Source organism: Hypomesus nipponensis, chromosome 22, assembly GCF_054491055.1.
Source record: "Hypomesus nipponensis isolate SF chromosome 22, ASM5449105v1, whole genome shotgun sequence".
NCBI lineage: Eukaryota > Metazoa > Chordata > Actinopteri > Osmeriformes > Osmeridae > Hypomesus > Hypomesus nipponensis.
Window position 1 is genome coordinate 3,516,844 of NC_140382.1, and position 27,322 is coordinate 3,544,165.

Consider the following 27,322-nt stretch of genomic DNA (forward strand, 5'->3'; position numbering starts at 1 on the left):
TAGAACAGAAAGGCGACTTTAAAAAAATCTAACACCCAGTGGTGTGTATTTTTTGCCTCCCCTTTAGATTTCAGAATTCAAGTTACTAGACAAAAAATTATATCCAGAGAAAAGTGGATTTTGAGGGGTATAGCTCCATAGACCTCCATTCATTCTGCACTCGACCGTTAGCGCCCTCATATGGAACTTCAGTGGAACTTTAACCAGTTCAGAACCCGGAAGTTTCCAGAGAGTGGGAGTTCTCTCTATATTAGACATTCTCTGGTCTGGTATTTTAACTCTTTTGAAAAGAACTGGAAAACCAGATTGCCTACCAGCTCTGGACCCTAAGTTGACCTCAGTTGGTAATATATGTTTCGCTACCACAACGAGAAATTATAATCGCAACATTCGCTCTTTGTTCCAGAGAGATGTCACCAGCACCCCTAATGTTGTTCCCTATTGGTCTAACTATTTTGACAACCAATTGGGGGAATATATGGAACCTTCCTTACAAATACTTACTTACGAATAAAGTAAGAGAAGTCTCCTTCAAAATCATACATAGGTATTATCCTGCTAAGCATTACCTCCTTAGATTTAACCTCGACATTTGTTTTAACTGCTCTTTTTGTGGAATATGTCCAGAAACAATGGTGCACCTGTTCTGGCAGTGTCCCTACACCTCCACTTTCTGGAAAGATCTTTCTCAATACATTTCTGATAAACTTGTCTTAGATTTTTCTTTGTTGTGGAAGGATGTACTGTTTGGTTTCCATGACAACAAAAGTAAGAAACAGAAAGAAATATACCTAATTAATTTATTGATCATTTTAGGGAAATATATTCACAAAGCCAAATTTTGTAACTCTAAACCTTCTTGTATTGCTTTTGGTAGGGAAACAGAACAGTACATCAAAACCATCTATGATTCAGAAAATAAGAAAGCTGCTGAAATCATTCAGTTATGCTCTATTTTTAATGTATATACTTGAAACTCCCCCTGGCTCCCCTCTTGACTTTGATGTTTTTGTGTATTAATGACTGTTTGCTTGTCTTTACTGTTTGTATGAAGATTTAATAAAGATAAAAAAAAATAAAAAAACATTATCTGGTGTAGACCATAGCCATATAAAAAGATGGCTCAGATCATAGACGTAGATTGGGTCAGAGAATGTGTAGAGGTATTCTCATTTCCGGTTTAGAAACTTTCCCCTTTATAACGGTACTAAAAGAGAATGTCTTAAACAGGCTCTGGTACTAATTTAAGGCTAATAGTGATGCCCAGCGTCAACTGTGCAGTTCGTGGCTGCCATAACAGCTGGAGAAAACAGAATCAGACCAGGGCCGGATGCAGCAGCCTGCTTTGACTGGGGGGGCAGTGAACATTTCTGGGGGGGCATCATGATTACGGAAGGGGGTCGTATAATTTTTTATAAAACCATTATTTGTATGCTTAACGATCCGAGTGTTAATCAGGCATGGAGCCAGACGTTATACACATTTGGGGCTTAACCCCAAACCCAGGCCATATCCTGGGTTTGATCTGATGCTGGATAGGATCCTTCACAGTGCGAGCTAAATCTTTGGGCATTCATTTGAGCGCAAAATAGTCTTTTGAGCTCTATGTAAAATAAACCACCGCCGTTTTCAAACCCTGTTTATGAATGTGATGTCTATCATTTCTGCCTCCAAATTGTTGACAGGAGAAACCAGAAACATGCATGTAGCTTGACTGAGTATTCTAACCAAGTTTGAGTGCGATGCCCTAGGACCTTGGCTGAAAATGCGCATGGGGTACGTTTGCAGAACAGGTTGTATTGGTTTCAAACCATGCTCGCCTTCACCCACAGGCAGTGTTGCCAGGTCCGCGGTTTTCCCGAAATAATTTATTTATGCCCAAATCCTACCAAACTGACTCCAGATCAGCACATACACACATGGACATGGGGCAGCACACATGCACACGCTCACTGTGCGTGTGCACACGTGTCGAATGCTCTCAGTCTCCAGAGAAAATCTCCTGAAAACTGGTTTTAATGCTGGCATACTAAACATTTGTTTTTACTTTGTAGATATTGCAATACATTTGGCAATGAAAGCAATGCTGTTGGACTTTAAAAGCAGTGTATATGGTTTGGCAGGGGCATATTTTGAGTTCCGATATTGAGCTGGTTTTTGGGCTGGTTTTATTGGCCATTGGGCTCGTTTTGATTGGCCATTGGGATGGTTTTGTCACACAGACCTGGCAACCCTGCTTCCAACCAACTTTACCACGGTATCAGCTAACTGTTCAGGCAGGTCTCACCCAGAATCGCCGCTCTATGTTTGGTTTAAACCGTCTTCTCTGCCTTGTTCCTATATCGTTCAGGTACACCGAGTACAACGCTCGCCTTCTGCGTAGAGGAGTAACAAGTATCTATTAAGTGATACTATTTGTACCTGAAGTAGGCTACACTAACTAAACTGGTAAATAAATTATAGAGATGGAGCAGCATTTTTCTTTCACCTTCCATGCTATCTTGACATTATAGCGCAAGCTACCCCCAGTGCCATGGCAACTGAGCGTCATCGTATCTGAAAAGCTCCAGAGCTTTATGGATACGATGCGGACAATTTTACAAGTAAGGGATAATGTATAGAACGCGGGTCATTATCGGGAAAATAAGCCCCGACAGGGCGAACACCACCCCGACGCGAAGTGGAGGGGTGTAGCTTCGCTCTGAAGGGGTTTTATTTTCCCGATAATGACCCGCGTTCTATAGACCCACATTGCGTGTGCGTGTGTGTGCGTGCCCCATGTCCATGTGTGTATGTGCTGATCTGGAGTCAGTTTGGTAGGATTTGGGCATAAATAAATTATTTCATTTAAAATATAAATTTGTATTTAAAGATATTAATGTAATTTGGATGCAAAATAGGTCTACCCGAACCAGCGGACAAAAAAATCAACCCGCGGCAACACTTCAAAAGTAGCCCAATTCCGCGGGAAAACCGCAGACCTGGCAACACTGGTTGGAAGTTCGATATTCAACAGACATTCGGACGCCCGTATGTATACAAATTACACATTTAAAATTTCAAAAGTCAATAGCTTTTCAACAACATGAACTAGGAACATAACAATTATGTTAAACTGTTCAAAATGTATGCATACACATTGCACAGCCTTCATTTTGTTTATTTTCATATCAGGTTGTAACAAAATGTTTTTAATTCAAAATAAATCTCAAACTTCAATAGCTTTTCGGTCATGTAACCCAGTGGTTCTCAACCTTTTCCTCAGGGACCCCCTGTCCTGCATGTTTTAGATGTTTCCCTGCTCCAACACACCTGATTCAAATAAAAGGGTCGTTATCTAGCTCTGTAGAAGCCTGGTAACGAACATGCATTTGAATCAGGTGTGTTGGAGCAGGGAAACATCTAAAACAAGGAGGACAGGGTTGAGAACCACTGATGTAACCTATCATCCTCAAATCTATTTCAGAGTGTTCATTGACTATGTTGCACAGCCTTTAGTTTGTTCATATTCACCTCACACTATTTTCAGTTAACTTTTGAAAGTTTGAAACTTCAATAGCTTTCTGGTCATGTGACCTATAATCCTCAAATCAATTTCAGAGTGTTCAATGGCTATGTATACATGTTGCACAGCCTTTAGTTTTTTCATTTTCACTTCACACTATTTTCAGTGAATTGTTTTAGTATTTCAAACTGCAATAGCTTTTTGGTCATGTGATAGATTATGTGATAGATCATTTAGCAGACACTCTTATCCAGAGCGACTTACAGTAAGTACAGGGACATTCCCGAGGCAAGTAGGGTGAAGTGCCTTGCCCAAGGACACAATGTCATTTTACACAGCCGGGAATTGAACCAACAACCTTCTGATTCATAGCCCGACTCCCTAACCGCCATCTGACGCCCGCAAAGCGTTTATGTACCATCATCGGTGTCCCTATGTGAGAATGAATAAACAAATGTGTCGGCTACCAGATCAGAGCACGTCGGCGGATCACCACGCCCGAAATGAGATCTAAAGAGATATTCTACTGCTATGGGTTAACAAGCCGATCCAGCCACCATCTGTAATGCCGTTCATTTATTAATGCAGTAGTTACACATGACCACATGGCCGCAAGCTTTGTTCATACAAAACTCATAGACCTCTGGGCTCCGAGGATGTCCAAGGCATTGGGGCGTACATATCGCTTGTATGCCGATGAAGACCAACACCCCATCATTTTTAGAGTGGCTGTAGGCACTTTGGATGATGCCCGGGTGGCTGCCCCGATCTGGAAGCAGTGTGCTGTGTACAACTCCGGGGCCAGCCCACAGCAAGCACACAGTACGCGGTGTCGTTGCGCGAACCAGGATCTCGTCATGGCCTTGCCTTCGTTGGTGACGAACAAGGGCTCGGATGGCGTCGCCCATGGGCGACATAGCAGATATCGGGACATGGAAGAGAGTGGACAAAAAACACAATTAGTCCGAGCAATCACGATTGGGGTACTTCTACATGCAACATCAGTCTTAGAATGTTTAAGAACAACTGTAAACATGTCGCTTGCCATAGAAACATCAGACAAGGTTAGGTCACAACATGGATCGAAAGTGGCACACCTGGAGGTGAATTCCCCACACCGCAGAAACCCATAGAAGGCCGTGAAAAATACTGACTCAAAAAGAGTGTCGACGTACCCTTGTCTCAAATTGGACACCAGCGTGTGCAAGAGGGGTAAGGTGATTGGTAAGCGTTTATCTTTGGTCTCCGGACGCTGCTTCCTCAGCCCGTTCATCAGCAGGCGGACACCAGTGCTTTAATGGAGGAGGGATGTAGCTTCCGTGATTTGAAGCAATGAACTATGAAGGCACACAACACAGGAATGTTCACAGGCCTTGGGCTCACGCCGAATGCGGCGCAGAAACCAGAGAATTGAATCCATGCCCTGTCGTAGGATTTTAATGTGGATGGGGCGATACCCTTCCTCATGTATTTACCAGCCGATACAACATACATGTGCAGCGCACCCGGGCCTAGTCTAGCACCGTCAGGGGAAATGGCGGACACGCCAACCCGTCCGGTAGCGCGTGAGGGCGCAGCATTCGGAACTCCTGAAAATTGAAACGAGACAGAGCATCAGCGCTTCTGTTCTCTAGGCCTGGAATGAATGTGGCTCGCAATATGAAATTACCAAACACGCTTGTCCACGTTAGCCGTCTGACTAAGCGATTAATGAAAGGCACCGAAGACCTCCCTTTGTTGATGACACTGTAGCTTTCTTGTCACAAAACACGGTTATTTTCTTCCTACACCATAAATGCCCCCCCAATAGACAAGCAATCACAATTGGATACAATTTGTGTAGAGCCGTGCAGTAATTCTCCGGAGCTAGAGAGACTATCTCTGCGGGCCATGCTCCGGAGAACCACTCGTTACCGTGAAACCCCCCAAACCCAACTGAGGGAGCCGCGTCGGTGTAAAAATCGAGAGCAACGGATGACTCCACGGAATTGTGATAGAAAAATCGAATACTGTTCCAACCCTCCAAAAACGCAAATCCAATCGGCACCCGTCGTCCAACACCACGCAGTCTTGGAGATGAGGCACCCTTTTAGCCAAGTCCAACAGACGGGACACGAACGCGTGGCCCTGGGGTATGATGCGCATTGCAAAATTCAGATGTCCCAGCAACGAAAGCAGTTCACGTTTAGCCATTGAAGCGGACGCTTCGAACGCGCTCCAGTTTTCCGCGGGTAACGACGCCTGCATGGAAACGCTATCTAGGTTGATACCGAGGAATTCCAAGGAGGTAAACGGGCCTACGGTTTTCTCCGCGGACAGCGGAACAGCCAGGTGCCCAAACGTGTCCCTCAACACCGAGATACAGCGGGCGGGTGGAGACGATGGAAAATTCACCACCCAAAAATCATCCAGCAGGTGCAAAACGAACGGCAGCCTGTGGACATTCACCAGGATCCAGCACAGCGCCTCTGATAGCGAGGGAGCTGCTGCGGCAGCCGAACGCTAACCTGACAGAGAAGTACAGGTTGCTGCCCCATCTAACGCCGAATAAATGCCACTGAGAGGGGTGAATAGGCATGACCTTAAACGCGTCGGTGATGTCGGCTTTCCCCAGCCACGCGCCCCTGCCTGCGGTTTTTATCATGCTAATTGCATTATTGACGCTAGCGTAGTACAGCAAAAACGGCTCCCGGAGAATCAAACTGTTAATGCTGGGCACAACGCCATCGTAAGGGGCAGACAGGTCAACAACGCCTATGGGGCTTACTCGGTACGGGGTGAAAGGGGGCGCGAGGAAAGGTCCGATCATAAACCCTTTAGCCACTTCCTTCACGAGCAGCGTTTCGACGACCGCCGGCTCTTTGATTGCCGTTTGCAAATTGGGGCACTCATGACTCACGTCAGGCAGATAACAAAGACCAGCAAGAAACCCGTGCACCAAACCATTGAGTAAATAAGACACAAAACAGCGTTTGGGATGACTCTCCAATGCGGCAGAAAGTCTCGATACATTGACTGGGGTTGACGGATGTTTAATCATTTCCCCTTCGGAGCAGGGCGAGCCCGACGAGGCTACACAGATTGGGGATGAGCGTCCCCGCAATAACTGCAAGCATGCAGAAACCTACAATTAGTATACCAACAAACACGTTGTACGTGATGCACAGCGAGGTGCTTGCAGCGGAGGAGGGCCGTACCTTCCTTCGACCGGCTTGACCGCCCGAGGTGGAGGCTCCGTAGGCCGACCCCTCTGCCTTGATCGGCGGTGCAAATGCAGTCCTCGGGCACAGATTCACTGTGTGGGCCAACAAACTGCACACGGAACAACACATCGGCACATGCCCGGTGAACACCCTGCTGACCAGATTGAGGTTGAGCACCGACCAATTCACACGGACGTTGAACTTTTGAAAGTACAATGCCGCCTTGGCAGAAAAGCATTTGTGGTACTCATAGAAGAGGGTTCCGCCATAGCGCATTGCTAAATTGGAAATTAATGCCAGATAGTTATCGAACTCCACGCGGCGCTCAGGGTAAGCTTCGCAAAGCGTGTCGCGATATACGCCGAAATCCACGTAGAACTGGGGCAGAGTCAGGTTTTTGGACATCCTGGGATCACACCCCTTGAGGAGCATGGACACTTCCCCACACTCGACTACCTGCCTGTCCACCGGATCCGCAGAGCATAGCAGTATCTTAACCAGATTGACGTCGGTACCTGCTAAGATTTGGCTGCAAAGTCCAAGGCCGCAGGAGTGCTTCCGGACCCGGGAATCTGCAGAGCCAACGCCGTCGCGACCTGCCCTCCAACGCGACGACACGAGCTCCCATGTCAGCCAGTGATACTTTGATATCCAACAGGGCCGCCAGCACCAGGTCCGAACGGGAGGTGGACGCCGCCGGGGCCGGGCTCCTCCCCCGGACTCGAGCCCTTTTCTCGGATGCCGGTTGGAAAGAGGTGCCCCGTTTCCCCTTGCCTTTCCCTGCCGGAGTGCTCGGGGGAGCGGAAGGAGCGATACCGCCGCACTCCACAAAGAAATCTAACAGTTCCTCGTGATTACATCCCCTGGGAGGAGACACACCCCGGTCGTACAGGGAGTCGAGGATGCGATGGACTGGCCAATCAGTGATGGTAGCCGATCTCTGGACCAGACGCGAGCTGCGCCGAACTTGGCCATTCCCATCGTTGCCGAGGTCCACGGAGGGTGCACCTCCGGGTGATCGATCAGAACCTCCACCAAACACCCCCAACAAACGGGTCGGCTCTGAATCAGAGGAGTCGCCCACGGCAAAGCTGAAAAACAAGACAGCCAAGAGACGCGGGACCAGAAACAGCATTGGCAGCAGCACTGATCATACAACAACCGGGGTGAGTGTGTGCGTATCCGCGCGTCTTTTAAAGATGCCTTATTGGCTGTGGCCCAATGGATATGCGCTGCTAACCTGGGTGTGGTAGTGGGCGGAGGAAAGGATGGTGGAGTAAGACGCCTTACGTCCCCGATGACTGACGCGCGCTGCCCGATTGCCCTGCCTGAATTAGCTGCGCTTATTAAAGTCTCAATAACATGGTTTTTATTCAAATATATCAATGGTGTATTTTATCATCCTGCTGCCGATTTCACAAGCATCTTGCGAAAATATTTGACCAGCTGCCGAAACGATCGCAGGCCATCAAGGCGCTTCGCAGCCAGTGTGGCCTGTTGCATTTGATAACATGGGCGCCGAAAGAAAAAAGGCGGCGCTTCCAGGTGCTTCGCAGCAGATTTCAGCTAATCGCAGCCAGTGTGTCCCAGGAGTTAGGCCTACAATCATGACAACTGGCTCAAACATTTGACAATTTAACAGAGAACCAATATAGTACATTTTGATCAACTTAACATAAGCAATTTACAGTGTAGGAAACAGCAGACAAATTAAGGCTACATAATCATTTGTCTTGAGTAGGCTACAAGTGTGAAAACAACCAGGGGTGCGTTTCACGATAACGATGGATCGTAGCTGTTACGAGGGTTCTCTACAATGAAAATAACGATCCATCGTTATTTCTTACGTGCGTTTCCCGAACATGCTCGTAAGAAGAACCATCGTATGTGTCTCTTAAGTTGCACTTACCAAGACGCTGTCCATTGTACTGAAATGTGAATCTTCTGACGCAACTTTAAGACTTTAAAATTAAAACGTTAACCAAAATATTTAACGAATTAAGGTACACTAAAAATATTTTCTGTCGCTAAAGAAAACTTTACATTTATTGTAGGCTCCTTATTTGAGTACTTATCAATGTACATTGTATGATGCTACATGAAGGCAAAGACAATAAGTTGAACGTGCAAACTATGATGCATCTGACTTTAACACCGGTGTTAAGACCCTGCAATCAGGGATACAGGATGCAAAATACCAATAGGAGGTCTTGAAAATTAAGTGGGCTTGTCTCCAAATTGAGGTGAGGAAGCTCTTGTTTGAAGAAATTAAGTTCAAAAGGCCCTCCATTTCTGTGCCTAGTCTTCTGCCCAATCAAAAAGGTAGTGTCAAATTTAGGTTACCTTATAGCCTAAGCATACAATGTTTATTTAAATTAAGTAAAGGCTGAATTGTGTATTGTATCATAAATTCAGTGTTGCCTGTCCAATCCTTTCATGTTTTTTCACCTTATCCATGTGAGGGGCAGGAGCAGGGAGAACAAACTCCCATAAAACAACTATTTATCAAATTACTTGTGCCTTGGTTTTTAACTCTTCTTGGTACTACACTTTCCATAGGCAAATATATATATAAGAGTCCTATATTTACTACTTGATTGAATCACAAGGTTAAAAACCATGCATGTAAATGGTATCACACATGGCATGTCCCAGCTAGCAGCCTAAATAATTCAATGTACAAATACAAGCATCTCAATCCAACATATTTACTGTCTTATTTTCTAGTGCTGACTATATCTACAATCTTGCATAGGCCAATAGCTTTCCAAGACCATGTTTGCAATCTCATAATTCTCACATATTGACCAGAAATGACATTGTGACAAATGACAAATACATAAGTAATGAATACCCCATATCTTCAACATGGAATCATTGTTTCTGACATGAATAATCAACTCTACTTTAATTGATGGTTGATCAATTATACTCATTATGAGTGTAAGATATGTCAGATGACATCATGATATCATGATGCTCCTGAACCACATAAAAGCAGACCTGCAGAGCCTAACAAGGAGGTCCTTTGCAACCCAACTACTGGAAGTGTTAAGGTTCTATGCCACTGGCAGTTTAGTGGAGGTTATTGGAGATGGACATGGGCTCTCAAGGCCTCAGTTTCAAGAACTGTGCAGGCTGGCACAACTGCATTACTTTGCCACATCCCAGACCACATCCAATCCCCCACAACCAGAGGGGACAAGTATGCGGTGCAGGACTTATACTACCTTCAATGGCTTTTATGATTTTTGTATTTGTAGTAGTTTTCACTCCCTCCTGGCCCCTTCACCCTGTGTGACTTCCCAGTCAACACTGTGGAGTCTTTCCATTTCCTTGGCGCCACCATCTCCCAACATCAGGCTCGGCTCTGCCACCAGCCTCTTCATCCACCGGGCTTGGCGTGCTACCAGCCCTATAATTCTAATAAACATCTTCAATGTTCAATTGTTGTTGTGTTATTGTACTGGTAAAAGCGTTACGTTAATGCATTTCTAGTTACTATTCCACATTACAACAGCCATATTTCAATTGTATCATTGCATGCGCCAAACCCAACAAATCAAATTATTTTGTGTAACCTAAATTTACTTGACAATAAACCGGATTCAGATATGTTTTCGGCACTTAAATTTGAATGGCTTAACAAATATCCCAGTTCCATCATAACTGTTGTAAAAAGAGAACCAAAATAATCTTATTTTCCATCGGAAGTAACTTTCAGCATGAGTTTAATGTAGTTTTCATGGTCGGCCTACGTGTGTCTCCACTGAGTCTCTGTGCTACGATGCACTTCGCGATCTACGACTGGTCTGGAGTCTCGTTAATCTACGACGATTTTCAAGTGCCTCTTTAGCTCCGACTTTTCGGGAAACGGCCCGTACAACTAAGATCCATCGTACGATGGACTCTACGATCAATTTAGGCTTAGATGCTTTCGAAAACGCACCCCAGGTCAATTTACTTCAGACGATTGGTTGAATGTTTCCGTTCAAGGTAATGCCTGCACTCAACTGCAAGTTCTAAAGGCCGATTATACTTCTGCGTTTTTACGCACACGCACACGGGGAACGCCCTTTCCTTCAAGAAACACCCTCTGCGTGTCTTCGCAGAGCCCTCGCAGAGCTCTGCCTGCGCCTCCTGATTTTCCTGACTATCCGTCTGTCCGTGCGTCTTTTTACGGATACCCCTTGGCTATGATTGGTCCGTATTGCGTCAGGGGTGGGGGGCGGGGTTGCCGTGACCAACAAGAGAACAGAATCCTTTGACCGCCATTGTTGTACGTTTTTACAACTCTTATTTCAGCTAAACAGTACATGTAAATCAGCATCAGAATTCAAATGTGACGAGAAAAGGACAGTGTAGTTGCTGAAAATGTGCTTATTTTATTGATGAAATGGTTCATTTGTAAATTTGCTCCGACTTTTCGATAACCTAGCTAGCATCGCAGTGCAGCGTCATCTACTGTTCTGGCTGTGAATTGCTTTCAGCACGCAGAGCCGTCTGAGTAGTATAAATTCAACCAGTCCGTCCGACTCCGTGCGTGCGTCTGTCCATTAACGGAGACGCAGAAGTATAAATCGGCCTTAAGGGGTGCATAACGGGCGAATCTAGGATCAGACGTTTAGGGGTGATCAGCTCCTAAATGTGACATGAATACGGTGCCTTGCAAAAGTGCTTAACCCCCTTGCTAATAACAGTCATGCAAACAGGTCAGGGGTAAAAAGTTGAGAAGGATACGGCGAACCCCCGACCCTAGGTGGTCCGGGGGGATGGTCCCCCGGAAGAAAAAGTATAACATTTCTAAGTTAAACACATGAATCTGGTGCACTTTGAGAGCAAAATTAAGAAGCTAGATCTCTATTTTGACAGAAAATCTCACATTTCAGACAGAATGGACTGACAAGTCCATACTGACAAGTATGCATTTGTGTTGCCGATGGGGAGCACATAACCGATGTGTTAAATCTGCAATGAGACGGTTGCCCTTGCCCAGTGGTAGAGCTAACGTGAAACGTCACTAGGACACATAGCATAGACACTTTGAACAAAATTACCCCCAGAAAAATAAACCATCACTGTTCCGGACACTGGACTGAATGGAAATTTGGTGAGTGGACCTTTTGAGTTTCTAATTGAGTACCCCCGTACTAGATTATGTAAAATGGGTCTGTAAACCTCTCCCCACCCTGCCTCTGATTGGCTGTGAGGTTTAGGCATGAGGAGTGACGATTGGTTCCAAAGCCAGTTGTAAAGTTGGGAAGCATGGGTAAAATGTTGTGTTGGCCATGGCCACAACCCCACCCAATGTCATTGGATCTGCATGAATCACGTAGGTTACCCATTTTGGTTTAAAAAAGGTGAGTCTCACCTAAAGGTGAGGAGTTTGCATGCCTGTAATAAATCCCAAATTTCAGTGGATAACAATTAATATATTTATGTATTATTATGCAAAATATTGAATGAATGAAAAAACTAAGGATGTCCCTTTTTTCACCAACTACCAGCATCAAATGATAAAACTATTATATTTTTTATTATTTATAATTATTATGTTTAGGGGTGCTAAGATTATATGTAGGGGTGCTTGAACACCCCTAAAAAGGGTCTAAAATTGCCAATGGTGCATAATAATGAATTAAAACTACATTCAGGCTACATCACATGATCAGACCAGTATTTTTGGGACCAATTCTGACCCAGCAACTCGAGAGCACTTAAGACAGCAATACAGCAAAGTAGAACGATTTGCCATTTTATTCACAATAATTTTCCATTATTTTATTTTTTAAATAATTACAATTCAACAGACTTGATCCACAAAACATATACATTTGTCCAACAGAGATTGTGTTAAAGATTTTCCTGAGGACGGATTAAGCTGAGCTACCTAGCGAGGGTACTATGCAAGGTTAGAAAAAACTTATTGTAGGTGGCTGTAAGTGGATGCTTTTTAATAGGTTTTTCACTTTCCATCACTCCACTTCCTTAAAATGTCCTCTGCAGCATTTAAAGTAGAGTCCTCCTATTGGAGAGAGGCATGTGAGAGGGAGGGGTACAGAAAGAGATTTTTAAATTTTATTTTAAATACTTTGTATTATCAAATGTTCACCTTGACAAAGCAAAACCTGATGTAGTTTTGAAAATCTTCACGATGCTCCAGGCTATAGAAAGCTGAAACAGGAATTGTCGCCAATCCCTACAAAATGTAAACAAGACACACACACATTATATACTGTACAAATCTTCTGTGTATGGGAATTACATTTATCATCATCATCATCTTGATCAGACTGAATCCAAGCTTTAGCATCTGCTCTCCTTTACCTTCTCTTTGATCAGCCACTTCACAAATCTGTAGTCATGAGGCTCATTTTGAGTGTTTAGGTCATTCAATTCAACCTCTACACAAAAACAGCGACAAAGCCTTAATCGGATCATTTGGATTAGAAAAAACTCTCTTGGAAAGTGATAGAGTAGATTTTCGGAAAAGATACTCACTGATCGAGGAGATGTCTGCAATCATGAAATACCCTCCCTCTGGAAGGATGGGCTGCAGCCCCACGCTCTTCAGACACGTGGCCAGCTTCCTGCGCTTGTGGTGCAACCTATCTGGCAGCTGCTGAAAGTAGCTTTCGGGGGTCCCAAACTGCTCATACTCCCTCTGGAAACCCTGTGCTACTGCCTCCTGGAGAGATTGAGTGTCTGAAAGTCAGTAAATCTTGGAGATTAATTATTCCCACCCCATATATTGTGCTGAATAATGTTGATTGAATTAATAACATATTTTTAAATTGCATTTATAGCATTTTTCATGCTTTATTGGACAGTTTCTTTCACTGAAATTTGACAGTAAAGGCACAGAGAGAGAGAAAGGCTAACTTCTGAAGGGAGTTGTTTCGCTTTTTCTTATTTAAGAGATATAAAATGTAACAACATGATTCTAAAAACATGTCATATCAGTCATATCATAACACATCAGTGTTATAATGTTATAAAACATGTATAATAACTAATAATAAATCATTTAACCTGAGCAGCAGTGGCACAGTGGTACACAGAGTTCTGATGGACGGTCTTCAGGTATTTCAAGATTTGGCCAGAACCAATGGCCCAGCCCACCTGAAACACAAGTCAATTATTACATACAATAGGAATCTGATATACTACATTACCTCTATAATTAACCCTGTGATAGAAATGTTGGTCATATGTATAATGAATGTGTTTTAAGAGAAGTTTACAGTTGGTTAAAAAGCTTGATTCAATGAATGTTGATTTAACACCATTTGGTAGAGATGCCATTTGCAGTTTATGACACCTAACTAGGAGACATGAAGTCTAGAGACGGGAAGTCTGGGTGACCTGAGAGAGTTCTTGTCACCTGGGGGGGAAGAGACAGTTGGTCTGAAGACAATGTGGGTTAAACTGTATTGTTCTTGTGATCTGAGGGAGTAGGTTTAGATAGATCAATTGATCTACTGGTTTGGGGAGAGATGCCACAGTCTCTCGCATCTCTCTCACATACAGTCACAACGTCAGCCCATGTTAGCAACAATGCATAGATACGCCGTTCTACAGACAGCGATATCAGAGACCCCTCAGCATTAGTACCATAGGTAAAAGTCTAGGTAAGTTGAGGTTACTTTTCGCTAGGTACCTATGAACATGTCTTAATCTGCTATACAAGTGGGTTCCTCTCTATTCTTTTGGTGAGCAGTCTCATGTGCCCTACAAACAGGCGTCATGGAGCCGACCACCAAAATAGTTATTTAGCACTAGCGTTGCTACCTGCATATACTGGCAGCTCCGTTTTTCTCCTTGATTCTGACCTAGCGCCGGTAAATTGTAGAGCTAGATAACGACTACACTTATTTAGTAGTGCACTAACTACTAGTATGAATCTGTCCATTTATTCAGAGAAAATCACAAAAAAAAATCAAGCAAGGTGAAGTTAGTTTTATATTCAACATTCGTCTCCATGGGCGGTTCTTCAAGGGGGCCTACAGGGGCCAGTGCCCCTGTAAAAATGTTCCTGGCCCCCCATGTGGCCCCCCTGAGCTGACTGAATAAAATAAAAATACAAGAAAAAAAATACACGGTTTTCTTCTTCTAGTAGTCTTCATGAACCAAGGAAGGGACATTGCAGCCTTTTTTGCCCCAGTAAACAAAAAAGTTAGAGAAACATATCAAGGTATTGAGAGAGCTGAAGAGCTGAAAGAGGGAGAGCCAGAGCCGTCTCTATGATTTTAATGTAAAGCAAGATTAAAGTATTTAATGTTTAAATATAATTTGTTCCCGTTTTTAATGTGCCCCTCTGATTAAACACTGCCCCCCCCCCCTGGCCCCCCCAGTAAAATTTGTGTAGAACCGCCACGGTTCGTCTCACATTCAGAAGACACTACTTACTTTGCAGTGTCGAGTTAGGGACCAGGTGATAATTACCCATACATTTTGAAGATGATGACTTTTATAATATTCTTATGAATATAAAACCTCAAATAAACAGCAGAGTATTCCAACAATGTCTGGTATACTTCCACAGCCTTTACTTTCTAAAAAAACTCTGAAAATAGCATGAAATCCTCGATAAACTCAATAACTTTTTCAAACTTGTGTCAAAAAATCTCAAATGTACAACAGATTATTCTAATAATGTCTGACCTACTTCCACCCCATTTTACTTTTTCAATAAAGTTTTTAACAACATTCAAATCAATCGCTAATCTCTGAAAATAGCATGAAATACACGCTAATCTCAATATCTTTTTCAGACGTGTGTCAACAAATCTCAAATATAGACCACATTAATCTAATAATGTCTGGCATACTTACACACCCTTTACTTTTTCAATAATGTTTTTAAAGAATGATAGAAAATCGCTAATCTCTGAAAATAGCATGACATCTTCACTAATTTCAATATCTTTTTCAAACTGCATTCCTGAGGTCATTTCTTTGTCTGCATTACCATATTTCTTAGAATAAACGCCATCCTCAGATAAACGCTGCACCAAAAATGAACGTTAACTCCGCTGCGTTTTTTGAAGAAATACGGTGACTGTGAGAGAGGTTCTGACAACCGAGTGTGGAGGGGAGAAAATGTGTCCTGTTTGGCGGCCTGTGATCAGGTATTAGCGACAAAAGAACGTCGGCGGAGTGGAAAACTGTCACTATTTGCGCCCTTTCTTGTTTTTAACCTGTATCACTTTAAGATTTAGCTAAATGTAAAGTGCATTACAAATAAAATTATTATTATTATTATAGGGCCATAAATGCTGTGGGTTCAGTGAACCTGACCATGGCAGAAATTAAGAAGAAATGGTCCGATGTAAAACTTTAAATGAAAAAACGAGTGGTGGCGCATCCTAACAGCATGGCAGCTATAGGGTTAGCTTGACATGCATTTCCTGAGTGATTTTGTTGTTTGTCTGACACCCTCAAGTTTAACAGAAGTCATTAAGTGGTGGCAGATTTAACAGAAGTCTATATGGCATTTCCCGTTTTGGGTTTTGGCATTTTGATGTGATCATCCACATGAATGATCAAACTTTTATTTTTATATCAGCGTCTTTACTACTTAAACGTAGTAGTGGAAACTTTATTCTGTATTAAAAGTGAGGGAGTCTGGTGGCTGAACGGTGAGGGAGTCGGGCTAGTAATCAGAAGGTCGCCAGTTCGATGTGAAGGACACAACATGACGTTGTGTCCTTCACCCCCAAGGCACTTCACCCTACTTGCCTCAGGGGGAATGTCCCTGTACTTACTGTCAGTCGCTCTGGATAAGAGCGTCTGCTAAATGACTATATGTATGTATGTATTATAACACGGCTGTTCTTAATGCTGTAGAATGCCCCCATTCACTTGAATGGGGCTTCCCAACGTTCTGCGGTCAATTATTTTTCAATAAAAGACCGTTGCTATGTGTAACTGACCGCTGTCAAGGGAAGTGGACTTTTTGCCTCTGATTCACGTCTTTCGTAGCACTCCAAGTAGTCCGGTAACTTTTCAACCCCAGTTTACTCCGTTGCTTAGCGGCGTCAGCTGATTTGAAGCCTAAAGAATGTTCAAGGTCTATGAAGTTCAACGTCTTTGGCGAACTATTTCTCTGCTGGTCAACACTATGAATGGTAACAAATAAAATATTTGGTGAGTTTTGGCACTTTTCAGTTCGAATTTGCCACGTTACACAGCCAGACAAGACTTTACGGTCCGCACATTCTCACGTCTGCTCAAACGTTTCCGTGACGGCCCGCACGTTCTCACGTCAAGTAAATCTTTATACATCACAAAGTGTGCGTGAAAACCAGCGTACGCAAGCTTTTTGTGCATACGCAATGTTTATACATGAGGCCGCAGATGCCCAAACCACCTCAACTGGCTCTTCTTGACGCAAATGAGCAGCGGCTCTACTCCGAGCTCCTCCCGGATGAGTGAGCACCTCACCCTATCTCTAATGGAGACACCAGCCACCCTCCTAAGGAAACCCATTACAGCCACTTGTACTCGCGACCTAGTTCTTTTGGTTATAACCCAACTTTCATGGCCAAAGGTGAGGGCAGGAACTAAAGTTGACCAGTAGATTGAGAGCTTTGCCTTCTGGCTCAATGGTGCGATAGTACAAATGCAATATTGCCCCTGCTGCACCAATTCTCCAGCCAACCTACCACTCCATGCACCCCTCACTCACGAACAAGACCCTGAGGTACTTGAACTCCTTCACTTGAGGTAAGAACTCATTCTCTACCCGGAGTAAGCACTCCATTGGTTTCCTGAGAACCATGGCCTCAGATTTGAAAATAGCATGAAATCCACGCTAATCTCAATGGGCCTCATTCACCAAATGTTCTTACGAACAAATTTGTTCTCAAACCCCACTTACGCAGTTTTCACAAAGATTCTGGCATTCACCAATGTTTTCTTATTTGGGATTTGTTCTTAGTTAAGAACAGAATTTACGCACACCCAAGAGCACTCTTACGCACAATTGAGAGCTGACGTGTGCGCAAAATAAATAGTTATACCTTTTTCTTCCATTGTAATTTAAAATGTTACACTTTTTTTGTTTGTTTTAATAAATACACACTACACTTACACTTCTGCTCATTTGTAATGCACTTGGAATTTCCATTGTGTATGAATTGTGCCAGGCCTATATAAATACAGTATTTTACAATCGCTATGAACGTTTTTTCAATACCTTTAACAAGTTTCCTTAACTCTTAACACAGTGAGCAAGATCCGTCTGTGTAGGCTGTACAATTAACACATTTCTTGTTGCTTTGACACAAAATGCATAGAGTAAATACACATTTTAAATTCTTGAACTTCTTTTACACACAAGCTCAACCAAGACCAAAACAATCGATTTTCAATGCCCAAATTACCAATGCTTTCACACTGTCAGCAAAACAGATAACATTATGTTCAAAACCTAAATTATTGGCTAAAGTCAAAGTGAACAGCTGTTTATATTGTGAATTGAAACAGAAATATATCCCCTGTATTTTATTCTATTGCTACTGAAAAACAGCTGAAGTTCTGCAAATACTGTACATCACAGCTGATTCCCAACTAGGAAACACTCGGGTGTTGAGGTTCTTTCAATTGCATGACCATATGGTATAGACAGTAAAGAGCCAAAGAACCTCTTTGGGCTGATCTGGTGTGGGTAAGACTGAAAGTAAGAATACAGTAATGCCTGCACAGGGGAGAGGAAGACAAGTACCAGGACAAGGGAGAGGAAGACAAGTACCAAGACAAGAGAGAGGAGTGGGACAAGGGCAAGCGAGAGGAAGACAAGTACCAGGACAAGGGAGGGGAAGACAAGTACCAGGACAAGGGAGAGGAAAACAAGTACCAGGCCAAGGGAGAGGGACAAGGGAGAGGAGTTAGAATGTGTGGTGGCGCTCAGAGAAGGGCCAGAGCTCGGGTAATACTGTAAATGGAAGCTATATTGCATAGTCCTGTTGCAAATGAAGACTTTACGTTATGTCTTTTTTTTTCAATACAGTAACCGTAAATTCTATACAGCTACTCTGAGATGGGTTATTCAAAAAACTGTAAACTAGCCTTGCTTTGCCTTCAATTCAAATCAATTATGTTAACAGGGAACTTTGCCATCAAATAATAAGTGACTTGTCGCTGTATTTATAGACCCAGTCTCAAATATACAAATATAAAAATCTCAAATATACACCAGATTATTCTAACAATGTCTGGTCTACTTCCACACCCTTTATTTTTTCATTTATATTTTAAAAGAATGATAGAAAATGGCAAATCTAAATAGTGTTTGGTACTATGACAAATTCTAATTTTCACCCTGCTGGATTTATACCTTGTGTCAGGCATACATTTGAAAGAGACAAGGAAAGGTCCAATGAATTTTTATTTTATTTTGTGTATATAGCAGCCAAATTCCATTTACTTACTATTATTGTTACGGATGTAACATGGGGCCACATACAACTTTTACACAAATGTACAATAAAAATAGGGGGTTGCAGTCACACATGCAGTTTTGGTCCAAAATTTGGGTTAGGGTTTTGAGTTCCTTTTATGGTACAGTCATGACTTAGTACAGTGAATAAATTGGGGTTAGTTAAACTCAATCGTTCAATATCATGACCCTAGTCCCAACAGGGGATCAACAGCGCCACCTAGAATAGTTAATTTATTAAAATTAAATGCAATTTTTTATTAAGCTGAAGCTATAATCCACCTGAGATTTTGTATTCAGACTCAAAAGAGCTTTCTTTAAGTATAATAATGTCGAACCACGCTAAAAAGTTGTAAAATAATAATGTTATAAGGTCAGTGTTTCCCACACAGAGTAATTTGTGGCGGTGCGCCACAGAATCAACACCGACTGCCACATATTGCGTTTCGTAATAATTTTTTTTAACACTATTTAAAGGTAACATGACATGCTGTTTTTGGATGCTTTTATATAGGCCTTAATGGTCCCCTTATACTGTATCTGAAGTGTCTTTCCCGAAATTCAGCCATGGTGCAGAATTAAAGCCACTACAAGTAGTCCCACAATCAGCTTTCCTTAGAACGCGCTGTTTCTGTGTCTGTAGCTTTAAATGCTAATGAGGAGGAGAGGGGCGGCAACATGCGCTAATGTTTACAACGGATGTATCGCAATGGCTCGTAGCCCCCGTTGCTGTAAGATGCCTCGAATTTAGCCATTCTCATCTGATCACCCTGGTTTGCAGAGGTGCACACTCAGTCATTTCAATGTGGAGAAAGGCGGATATCGCGCACGCCATAACACCAACAGCAGAACGGTTATCCAAATAACATAGAAGTGTACAACACTCACGTTACAGCGTTTGTATTCACACACACACTTGATGCCATCTACCTTTACATTAGCGACAGTAACTCAGCTGGCTCGTAGCCCCGTTGCTGTAAAATGCTTCGAATTTGCCCATTCTCATCTGATCAGCCTGGTTTGCAGAGGTGCACACTCATAATAATTTCAATGAGGGGAAAGGAGGATATCGCGCACGCCATAACACCAACAGCATAACGGTTATCCAATTAACAAAGAAGTGTACAACACTGGCATTACAGCGTTTGTATTCACACACACACTTGATGCCATTTATCTTTACGTTAGCAACAGTAACTCAGCTGTTGGCTGCAGAGCTAATGTTACATTCTACTGCCACATTCTAAGGGTAGCAAGCTAGGTAACCATGTACAGTAAAGCAACAAAATAATATAGCTTTAGTTAACTTACTTGTCCAAGGTTTGTAGCTTGACCAAGATTTAGTAATGATCCAGAAGTTAATTTCAGCAAGGCCAGCTTTGTGTTGGCTCAAGTTGAGGAAACAGTAGTGGCTGAAATGTTTGGCGCAGACATGCAAAACTTTGGGAAGTTGTGTCGGAGCATTTCCAGCTAATATAAAATTGAGATATTGGTTGTGCAGAGGCTCGGATGAAGGAATTAAAGACTTGTGCTTGCATTTGTACATCCAAGCACTGAGCAACTGTTGTGCTTCGTTTGTTTGCTCCCCATGATGTCTCTCCATGAAAAACCGATATTGCACTTGCCCTTGCACGGTGGTAGCTCAGTTTCTCATGGGCGGGCCAGATGATCTGGGCGGGCAAAGCAGAGAAGGGAGGTAACCTTTCTCGTATCTACGTCACTTGGAGGAGATTTTCAAACAGAGCGTTTGAGCCTTCATTTTGTCAAAGGCGGAGAAGAACACCCAGGGCTTTGTTTAGACCTATCGAAAATTCTAACCACTGAGGGACCAAAGGCAGGCTAGGGGAACTCATATTAATGTTAAATAACCTCATAAATTAAGTTTTCATGTCATGTCACCTTTAAGTCAAAACACGCAGTGTATTCGTTCAGCTGCATTTCCTTTCCCTGCTCTCCCTCCGTCTCTCTGTCACTCACGCGTCTTTCTCACATATGCAGTCACAACATCAGCACACGTTAGCAACGATGCATACCTACGCCATTCTAGTAAGACCGACAGCCGACATATCAGCGAGCTTTCAGCATTAGTGCCGTAGCTAAAGGTCTAGGAAAGTTGAGGATACTTTTTATTTGGTACCTATGGACATGTCTTAATCGAAGGTTCCCCTTTTTTATTTTGGTGAGAAGTCTCAGGAGCTAGCTAATTACCCTGCGTCATGGAGCCTACCAGTTTAATAGTTATTTAGTACAACATTTATTTAGGGAACATTGAAAAGTGGCCCCACTCCGGCCCTGTTTTCCGCTATATCCAAAACTTTTTTATTTTTTCCAGAATTGATGCAGAATTTCTAAAAACTGGATGGACATAACATTAACCCATATTATTATTATTTGGAATTAATAAGGAGACTTTTGTGTTTTGGAATGGAAAAATATTTGAGGATATAAGAAAATCTTCTGTATACAACGGCATCCCACCCTTCCTTTATCCAATGGAAATGGTGTTAAAAGCGTCCAATATTGCCGTGGATGGGTTTACTTTGGAGTTAGTTGAAACCCCAAGACGTCTCATACTGACGTCAAAGGGTAACCTGTGCGTCCGCATCCGATGCCAATGGCCGTGACAAAGCGTCGGTATTTGACGAGTTGGGAATTAGAACGGGTTTTTATATGGCTCTGGGATCACTATATGAAAGTGGCAATTGTAAACTACTGCCCATCTGCTTGTTTAAGGTCCAGGGTGGCTCATTATTAACACACACGGCCTAGCATATCATTAGACAAATCAAGTAATTCCAACCTTCTATACTACTAGTAGGTCAGTAGGCGCCCTACTACTTGATTCAAATGGGTGATTTTTTTTTCTTCTGCAAATAAATCGCCAGATTCATACTGTATCGGGTGAACTACTACACCCTACAATTTCCCCCAAAATATTTTTAGGTTTCAACCAGTGATGCTCAAGCAGAAAGAGGTGGACTAATATGTAGAAACAGGCAGGTAAGAAAGCAGGTCTCAGGACAAGGGAACTAATTGCTATTCTTCCGTTTCTGGCAGATAGGACTTGAATGTGGTGTGAATTTTGTGTAGGGTGTTAAATGTGTGCGTTTTGGGTTGGGCGTGTGATTCATTTTTGATTTATATTATTTAATATAATAAAGTTCTGTGTAACGAATTATTAACAAAGGAATTATTTTGAACTCCCCCGTTCTGACATCACATCTGACATGAGTTTGCTACATTGATTGATTGACCATATAGAATGCCATTTGTTCTAAAGTTTATATAAGTTAGTGTTTATGGATGTTCGCTACCACTCTTACAAAGTACTTTGTTTAATCTTATGTAATTGTACAAGCTAAATACATTTTATGAAACCGCCATTCTTGACTATTCAAATCTAGACAGTGCCGCTACAATTTTCTTTCACAACCCCTACAATTTCCCCTACAGTGCATCAAACTGAGATTAACTAATTACCTTCCATCCAGTTGCACTGAAGCTTTTTCCAGCACTCCCAATAGTGACAGTCCTTTCCCACATTCCTGGGAGACTGGCTTTGAAAAAAATAAACAAAAACAACCTGAGAGTTACATCAGTGTGAGATGCAGATCAAACAGATGCAGTGTCACCTGTAACACCTGTCAGTTTAAAATATGAAAGCTTTCTACAAGAATCTTGATGTTATCAGTGATATCTGACCTATCTTGACGTGCTCAGCTCCATCGTAGGTTAGCCACTCATACACCTCGTCACTGATACACACCACATCATGTTTTATACAGAGGTCGGCTATCACCTGAAGTTCCTCTCTCTTATACACCTGTAGGTAGCAACAACAGTGAGACGTTTTCCTCAAGACGGAGGTCAGGTTTCCTTTGTAATTTCCCACACTGTGAGCTATAATATGTGAAGACAAATAGCATACAACAAATATAACCAGACAAATACATCACATAGCCTATAATATTATTATCTCACTTTTCCTAGAGGGTTGTTTGGAGTGTTGATGACAATGGCTTTGGTACGCTGAGAGAATTTACTAGCCAGTTCCTCAGCAGATAGGACCCAGTCTTCACTCGACAGAACCTTTCCTTCAGCTCTCTAGGAGAAAACAAACATTGTCATACTTCTAAATTTTTCATTTCACAAATTACAAGTTTGGTCACAATCTAGCAAATTCATGAAGGGAACTTTATGATTGCCATCTGATCAATTTGACAACTCACTGGCCTTAGCGGAATATAGACAGCCTTTCCCCCTGCCATCATAACCATGGGTTGGTAGCAGTCAAAGAACGGTTCAATGATGATGACCTGAAACCACAAGGAGAAAGACTATTTTTCCCGTAGTTGAATATGAATCAACTGGCTACTCCTGAATAAGTGTTGTTTTCTGTACCTCGTCTCCCTCGTCAACAAGAGCCTGGAAAGTGCAGAAGAGAGCTTGGTACGCCCCTACAGTGACTAGAATGTCCTCCATGGCATCCACCTCCCTCCCCACTATCATACCAAAGAACTTAGCCAGAATTTTTACCAAGGGGGGGTGGCCCTTTAAGAGAGACACACAGTGTAAATGTTTAATACATTCTTTAAGTTTACTTCTTCGTCAGTCACTTGCACATGCAGGCACACACTTATCTTACAAAAGCTCGGGTGTATTGATGCATGGAACATCCTCCGGTCAATGCTTTGCAGAACGCCTCCTTGAGGTAGTTTGGAGGGGAGAAGTCTGGGAAACCCTGTCCTAAATTAACTGCGTTGTAGTCGACAGCGAGTTGGGTGAACTCTACCCTGTGAATGAACAATAAATAAATCATTACAGAGGTTGCTGGTACAGTCACAGAACACCATATATAAAACATGGATTTAGAAATATTGCGCAAACCATATATTTTTGTCAACACCCTCGATTCTGCGAGCATGGAGACGGCGTGACATTTTTAACTGAAATAAAAAGCAAGGTAAAGAGCCTTAACATAATGCAAATGTCATAAAACATTACGATTAGTTGTTTGTCGTTTTTGAGGATATTGCCTCATACTTGGTGTATAACACCAATCCTTACCGTACCTCAAATTTCGCAACGTTTTCTATTTTACAATTTACAGCCAGACTAGCTATTCTTCTTAGCATACCAGGCCGGGACAGATCACCTTGAAATAAAAGTCAATCTTTATATGGTTGAAACGTCGAATGGGCGTAAACACGTAGCCTGCTACTTAACTGTGAGTTCCTTACTTTGCAGACCGTTCGTTCTTCGCCACTACCGGTTATAGGCCTATGAGCGGCTAATCCTACGGATTTAGCCAAACATGAATTATAAAAAATTAAGTGCGTTTAGGTTACATTTCGCTCTATTTGACACTAAGCAACACTGTCCCTGTCAATGCGTTTCAACTGCGATCCTTTAGCTGTGAGGTCACATGAACACTAATTTCTTACTTTGATCGCCCTTGTTTTGTTTGCACTTCCTGCAGAGGCGGGACATGCGATCCAAGATTGAGTCCCAAAACCTCAGCTGACTTTCTTTACAGCACAGTCGTGGCAGTGACATACATTGTGTTTGCTAACTTTGCTTCAATTGTGTTCACACGGTTTCTCGATTGTTGTGCAGTGATCCGATGGTATCATTGGCCAAAACAACTTAATCACAAAATATATATATAGATAAGAGGGAACCCTTTGTTTTAACTTAACTAATTAACTGTCTACTACCTTGTGATATGCATTTTATTGTTTTCCAATATACCAAAGACACTTGAAAAAATGATATACAAATACTGAACCAGCAAACATAGCAAAACAATTTGTCACTGCCAAAATAATTTTACCCATGATTGTATGCATATAGTATCTACCATTTTAAATCACATGGTAGGATAGGTATTGAGAGTTTAGGTGAATGTTTAAAATGCAAATACAAGCCTGGTGTGAACTCTGCCCCATCTCACCAACAATGTATGCTGGGAACATACAAGTGTGTTATAGGCAACCTCCCCAGGACAATGGACATTTAAAACCAAAATTCTAAATGAAGGGTATACAGTATACACATGTGGAAAATGTAAGGGTACTCGGTCTTCCATTTTATTCAATACAGTGACATCATGAATCACACCTACACTCAATTGAGTTAATGACACAATGAATCACACCTACACTCAATTGAGTCAATGACACAATTAGACTATGCAGTACAGAATATAATATCCATAATTTCCAGTCTATTTTACATAACCCTAAATTGCCCTATACCCATCCTTTCTTTACAAGGCAGCCTTCTTCAGATCCTGTGGCAGCACTCTGCCCTTTTTTCGCGCCCTCTCCTTCTTTTTCTCCACGTTACCCTTCTTTCTCTTCAGGATGTTCCTTCGTCTCTTGTCTTGCCTGTGCTGCATCTTCTGTACAACTGTCTCACTACGCTCTGTCCATTTGATCTTCCTCTGAGAGCGCATCTTCTCCTTCCTCTTCAGGGAGGTCCTAAGGAGATTCTCGTCATCTTTGATCTTGAGGCCCTCTGCCTTGTACAGAACGTTGGTCCATTTCATCTTCTCTTCCAGCACTTTGGCCTTCTTCTCGTTTGTCTCTCTTAGGTGCTCCAACTTGGCCTTGCGTGCTTCCACGCGGCCCAGAAGCTGCTTGTAGTTTTTCCCGGTAAGAGGCGTCAGGTTGCCCTTCACACTCTTCTTCTTGTCCTTCTTCTTCTGCTCCTTACTAACAAAGACCTCCTCTACCATTTCCACCTATTGATGATCACAATGGAGAAACATTTTTATCATCAACATATTTTGAAGGCAGTGAAGTCATTTCATGGGAAACTTTTAGAACAGGTCAAATCAGATATTTTTGTTTGAGTAAATCTGTCAACAGATATCAATAAATCAAACCTTGTTAAAAACAATGGCAGTTTCATCCCTCTTGCCAGCTACTGGAGCAGTGACCACAGGGGTGTCTTCCCGTTTGATCTCCTGAGCAAGTTCTTCCCCAGCTTTCTCTGCCAGCTTTTTCATCAGAAATCCCTTCCTTTTCCTCTTCTTCCGTTCTCTCTCCAACTTCCGCTTGGCTCGCTTGGCCAAAACTGCTTCTGAAGATGGATCTTTAGCTGCTCCCTAGTGGTTGAAGAAATTGAGTTTGGACAGCAATTTATGGAATGGTGGGTTTTAAATAAAAACAGCTCATCTCCATCTACTAGGTGCTCCACAGCCCCATTGAGATACATACCTGGCCTCTTGACTCCTCAATCTTCTCATGGAGCCTCTGTCGTAGAATATCTACAGTTGAGAATGTTGTCCCTGTAGTTCCACCTAGAAGGCGATAAAGTTATGACTCAGGCGATTAAGTTATGACTCAGAAAACAATGTCAATAGAGTAAATGGAAAACTGTCAAAAAACAGCTTTACCTTTCAGCTTCGTTTGTGTCCTGTTCATACCGTTATGACCTTTAGGTTCAGGGACATTCTGTTCCTTAGTCCCAAATCCATTCTTAACTGCGCTGGTTTTTGCCTTTTGAAAGGGAAACAGTGGTGGCTTCTGGTGCTGTGTCTTGTTCACATTAATGTGGTTTCCTTGAGTGTTTTTCTGTTTGCCTCTGTTCTTTTTAGGAGGACCAGCATCACCCCCACTTCGAAAAGGTACTATGAAGAACATAAAAAAGCCTTGTAAAAGGAGTACTTTAGTTCTACATCTCCCCAAATAAACTTACATATACATACATACCCCAAACATAGCATTAGCGTTACTTAAGCTAATTTCCGTTTGCAACCTAACAAAGGCAGTAAACACTTACCAAATGGCCTATTCCTTGATTCTCTGCTCGGTTGAGCACACACTTTACTGGCTAACATTTGTACATAGGAGTCCTTGGAAGCAAGGCTTGCCATTTTGAAGAAAAAAAAACGACTTGAGCTACTTTCCAGACAACACCACAGTAGCTACCCGGTGTGCACTACTATGCTAGCTTTAAAGCTAACAACAATAGACCATTTTCTCAAAACAGAGTAAATCTAACAAGTACCCTAATCGTTATAGTAAAATACAGTATTTATGACGGCAACATAATTATAGAAAAGATAAACATAGGTCAGAACGCGTGACAAGTTCCTCGTTGAAATAAGCACACGTGGGTAGGATCATACGGGCGTGGCTTACAAATCGTCATTCGTTTGACAGG

General features: G+C 42.5%; 2 protein-coding genes across 5 annotated transcripts; both read right to left on the minus strand.

The window, feature by feature from the left end:
- Positions 1-12,447: 12,447 nt before the first annotated feature.
- kyat1 (kynurenine aminotransferase 1) lies at positions 12,448-24,623 on the minus strand. 4 transcript variants are annotated; one of them, XM_084687097.1, is made up of 14 exons: positions 24,595-24,623; positions 24,223-24,446; positions 24,038-24,096; positions 23,796-23,943; positions 23,552-23,701; positions 23,380-23,466; positions 23,132-23,254; positions 22,853-22,973; positions 22,631-22,707; positions 13,741-13,830; positions 13,210-13,396; positions 13,036-13,112; positions 12,821-12,907; positions 12,448-12,733 (listed from the first exon to the last, which is right to left on the minus strand). In XM_084687097.1, exons 2-14 carry the CDS (start codon positions 24,283-24,285, stop codon positions 12,674-12,676), a joined length of 1,329 nt encoding a protein of 442 aa, XP_084543223.1. In that variant the 5' UTR covers positions 24,286-24,446; positions 24,595-24,623; the 3' UTR covers positions 12,448-12,673. The 4 variants fall into 4 exon arrangements, with proteins under 4 accessions (XP_084543223.1, XP_084543224.1, XP_084543222.1 ...); XM_084687098.1 differs by lacking the exon at positions 24,595-24,623 and having other exon boundaries at positions 24,223-24,305; positions 24,391-24,581; XM_084687096.1 differs by lacking the exon at positions 24,595-24,623 and having other exon boundaries at positions 24,223-24,581.
- A 594-nt stretch (positions 24,624-25,217) lies between these two features.
- surf6 (surfeit 6) lies at positions 25,218-27,315 on the minus strand. Its single transcript, XM_084686221.1, has 5 exons — positions 26,939-27,315; positions 26,553-26,786; positions 26,374-26,456; positions 26,040-26,261; positions 25,218-25,895 (listed from the first exon to the last, which is right to left on the minus strand). The coding sequence occupies exons 1-5, from the start codon at positions 27,030-27,032 to the stop codon at positions 25,419-25,421; spliced, it is 1,110 nt and encodes a 369-aa protein (XP_084542347.1). The 5' UTR covers positions 27,033-27,315; the 3' UTR covers positions 25,218-25,418.
- Between the last annotated feature and the right edge of the window lie 7 nt (positions 27,316-27,322).